The sequence below is a fragment of the Panicum virgatum genome, chromosome 3K (genome assembly GCF_016808335.1).
Source record: "Panicum virgatum strain AP13 chromosome 3K, P.virgatum_v5, whole genome shotgun sequence".
Lineage (NCBI taxonomy): Eukaryota > Viridiplantae > Streptophyta > Magnoliopsida > Poales > Poaceae > Panicum > Panicum virgatum.
Window position 1 is genome coordinate 21,038,760 of NC_053138.1, and position 3,920 is coordinate 21,042,679.

Consider the following 3,920-nt stretch of genomic DNA (forward strand, 5'->3'; position numbering starts at 1 on the left):
GTAAGTATACCATTTCCGCTAGAACAGTAACCGAAGCCACCCACCCTAGCTGGCTCCAATGCCTCCCTCAAACTTTAAAACCACCAAAGACCCCAGTTCAAAGCACGCAGTTCCGTAACCGTCCACGCTGGCTGGAAGCCTTCCGGCCTCCTACCATAAAAAACACCTAAGAGCACACCTCAAAGCGCACAGCAACACAACACCCTCTGCCCGGCAACACCCATTGCTCACCTCACTCCCCACCCCACATCGTCGACCACCATGGCGGCGCCCATAGCCACAAGAACCACCCTGTCCCTGCTGGCGGCGTGCGCCGCCGTCCTCGTGGCGGTGGTCGTGGTGTCGTCCTTGGCACCGGCGGCGGCGGCGAACGAGGAAGGGGACGCGCTGATGGCCCTACGCCGCGGCGTCGAGGACCCCGACGGCGTGCTCGCGAGCTGGGACCCGAACCTGGTGAACCCGTGCACCTGGTTTCACGTCGGTTGCAACGACGACAACCGCATCGACCGCATGTGAGTGTGACCGATCGATCTACCCGCCTTTGCTGCCGTCTAAATTGGTTTTCGGAGGGGGATCGATGGGCTGGGCTTGCTTCTTGTATGAATCGGGCCCTGGCAAGTAGGATTGGAGATTAGTACGCGGCCCACTACTCGGATAACGCTGGGCATATGCCAGATTGGCTAGTTTCTTTTTTTTTAGGAGTGACGGAGCTTAGATTTGTTTTGGATTTAAATTTCAACCAACGCGGTGTGTTCGTCTAATTTTCTCTCAAACCGTGCTGTTCCTGGGACAGAGAGCTTGCTAACATGAGGTTGTCCGGACCCCTGCCGGCGGAGCTGGGGAAACTGGAGCAGCTGCAATACATGTACGTGGTCTTTCTGAATAAATATTCTGACGCATCCATTGTTCATTGGCTCTGAAAAATCCCCGTCAGTTATCCATGTTGGTGAACGCGCAGTGTGATGACATCTTTTTTTTGGCATCTGATCGAGCAGGGAGATGAGCGGGAACAATCTCCAGGGCCCGATCCCGTCGGAGTTCGGCGACCTGAGGAACCTGATCAGCATGGACCTGTACAACAACGACATCTCGGGGCACCTGCCCAGCACGCTCGGGAATCTCAAGTCCCTGCGGTTCCTGTAAGTTTCTGAACCCTCCCATGTTTTCTGTCGCACGCGCCGCGCGCGTTGTGAATCACTGAATGCCTCTGGCCGTGCTTCGACGACAGGCGCATCGACCACAACCGCCTGACGGGCCCGATCCCCAGGGAGCTGTCCGGACTGCCCAACCTCGAGTCCGTGTAGGTTTCGCATCGCATCGCTTCGATCGATCTCTGCGAGCTTGAACTGTACGTCGCCGGCCGTGACACTGTTCTTCGTTCTTCCTTCTCCTGATGCAGGGATTTCTCCAGCAACGACCTGTGCGGCACCATCCCGACGTCCGGGCCGTTCGAGAACGTGCCCCTCAGCAGGTACACGCGGCGTCCTCCCCACCCACCCCCGGTCTTCTTCCATTCCATGGATCGATGCTCGGTTCAGGCACTACGACCGTGTCGTGTCCAGATGCGAGTGCTCGGCTGTGCAATGCTAACGACGGTGCTCGTCTCGTGTCTTCTCCCTTTGCAGCTTCTCCAACAACCCGCGGCTGAAGCAGGGGCCGGGCGCGTACGACGCGCACTGCTAGACTGGCTTGCTTGGCTGCCAGCGCCATGACAATGAATAACGACGGGCCGAGGCGCCGAGGCCCGAGCGGTAGGTGGAGTAGCGCGCCGAGATCGTTGCGGGACGATGACGACGACGCAGGCTGTTGTGTGCCAGCATATGCCAGGACAGGGGGGCCTCGCTCCTGATCTGGGTTGTAAAACCTCCGCCTCTGACGTGACGGGGCTCGCTTGTACTCTGCACCTGGCGCCGATCGCGTGAGAGAAGAAAAAAAAACAATTAATCTGGTGGTGGCGATGAACTGATGACGACGACGACTGTTCGTCGGAGCTGTCCGGTTTCTGTTGCGCTACGATACAAGATGAGCACGGCGCGCGCCGGGTCGCCAGCGGTCGGTCGCCGTAGGGTAGTAGGCCGCCGTGGCGAGATCGTCGGCTGCCTTGCGATGACGCCGCCGCGTGGTGCGTGCTTGGCTCTGCCGGCGGAGGCGTGACGCGGGCTATCCGGCCGCGCGTGAAGACGGAAGCGGGCAGGCCGCCGGCAACAGCTGCAACGGATTGAGGCGGCGGAACACCGAGGCGCAGCCTGACAGGCTGAAAGCCTGTAGCCCGCGGCGACCGGGTCCGGGTGGCCTTGCCCGTCCGTTGCGCGCGGCGCGGCGCCACTTGGCACGGGCGCGCGGAGGGGAACTGGACGGACGGACGGTCGGTCGATGGCCGAGAGAGGTCCTAACCTAATCAAATGCTTAGACAGAATCACAGATACTCCATATTTGTTGTTCAGGTGCGTAGTCCGGGACGAAAGCAGTTTTTTTTGAGGGGCTCTATGGTAGAGTACAAGTTGTAGTATCTGAACTCATATAACTCAAATGTAGACGTACACTACACGTACCCACTCACACCTCACACAACACTCCTACAAGTAAGCTAAGACATTGCCAAAACTTAAAATTAGTGGCACGTTACCCAGGATCATGACAAATCAATCTAATGCGGAATAAATGGTAATTATTATACCAGCGTTAGTAGTAGCAACAACCATTTACGCCTGATCCGTAGAGGAAGTAGGCGTTCTTGTCGGTGTAGGAGATGCAGCAGCGAATCGGCGTCCTTCGGGCGCCAACGGGAGTGCTTGGCCTTCCAAACCCCTCCAGTGCCCTTAGCGATCAGACTAGCGGTGGCTATAGTTTTAGATTGAGATGAATGGGTGATTAATGTGCTAACCACGATCTTACATTTATAGGCACTGTGGGGCTGGGGGCCAGTCTCTGGAAACAGGCCTAATGGGCCTGCTGATCACAGCCCATTAGGGTTTTATCATTAGGTTTCCTTAATCGCGTTTAGATGGTTTAAACGCTTCCTTAATAGTGAAGATCACAAATATCTTAACTGAAATTTATTTCCAACATTCTCCCACTTGATCGAACGGTTAAAGCTAATGTTCGTATCATACTAATGTTCACCCTTAGTAGTAACAGAAAGTACCGGACCAATGCGTCGTCAGTAGCTTGATGCACTACTGGGACCTCATTACCCACAGTCTCACTGAAACACCTCGGTAGAACGCTTATTCGTTAGTTAGGAGTCATAATGGCCCTAAACCAGGACCTAAAGACTATCCACCAAACCCATATTAGTAACGTGCTGCTTAAACAAGTTCGGTGGTAAGCCTTTAGTGAGCGGATCCGCTAACATAGAATTAGTTCTTATGTGCTCAATCTTAATGGTTCGATCCTGACATCTTTCTTTCACAACACGATACTTAAGGTCAATGTGTTTGGAAGCACCACTTGACTTGTTGTTACTCGAAAAGAATACTGCAGACTGATTATCGCAGTATAACGTTATAGGTTCCGTAATGCTGTCAATGACCTTGAGGCCCAGAATAAAATTCTTAAGCCAAACAGCCTGTCCAGTTGCTTCATAGCATGCCACAAACTCATCTTGCATCGTCGACGCTGCAACTAAACTTTGCTTAGAGCTTTTCCATGATATAGCTCCACCAGCTAACTGTAGATATATTATGATCTAGATTTCCTACTATCCACACATCCAGCAAAGTCAGCATCAGTATAACCCACAACTTTAAGGTTATCTGATCTTCTGTATGTGAGCATGAAGTCTTTAGTGCCTTGGCAGTAACGTAATGCCTTCTTGACACCAACCCAGTGGACCTTTCCGGGATTTTTCTGATATCTTCCAAACATTCCGGTAGCAAATGCCAAGTCAGGACGCGTATAGACTTGTGCATACATCAGGC

The 3,920-nt window shown here is 53.7% G+C and overlaps 1 protein-coding gene across 1 annotated transcript; it reads left to right on the forward strand.

Moving 5' to 3' along the window:
- Nucleotides 1–215: 215 nt before the first annotated feature.
- LOC120701313 (leucine-rich repeat protein 1-like) lies at nucleotides 216–1,936 on the forward strand. The gene is made up of 6 exons (XM_039985418.1): nucleotides 216–512; nucleotides 794–865; nucleotides 996–1,139; nucleotides 1,229–1,300; nucleotides 1,400–1,471; nucleotides 1,626–1,936. The coding sequence occupies exons 1-6, from the start codon at nucleotides 262–264 to the stop codon at nucleotides 1,681–1,683; spliced, it is 669 nt and encodes a 222-aa protein (XP_039841352.1). The 5' UTR covers nucleotides 216–261; the 3' UTR covers nucleotides 1,684–1,936.
- Nucleotides 1,937–3,920: the final 1,984 nt, after the last annotated feature.

What these genes read in the sequence shown, in the direction of transcription:
- LOC120701313 (XM_039985418.1), top strand. Translation starts at nt 262, where the DNA reads ATGGCGGCGCCCATAGCCACAAGAACCACCCTGTCCCTGCTGGCGGCG. An exon ending in GACAACCGCATCGACCGCAT is followed by an intron (nt 513 to 793) that starts GTGAGTGTGACC and finishes TTCCTGGGACAG; the next exon opens with AGAGCTTGCTAACATGAGGT. An exon ending in CTGGAGCAGCTGCAATACAT is followed by an intron (nt 866 to 995) that starts GTACGTGGTCTT and finishes CTGATCGAGCAG; the next exon opens with GGAGATGAGCGGGAACAATC.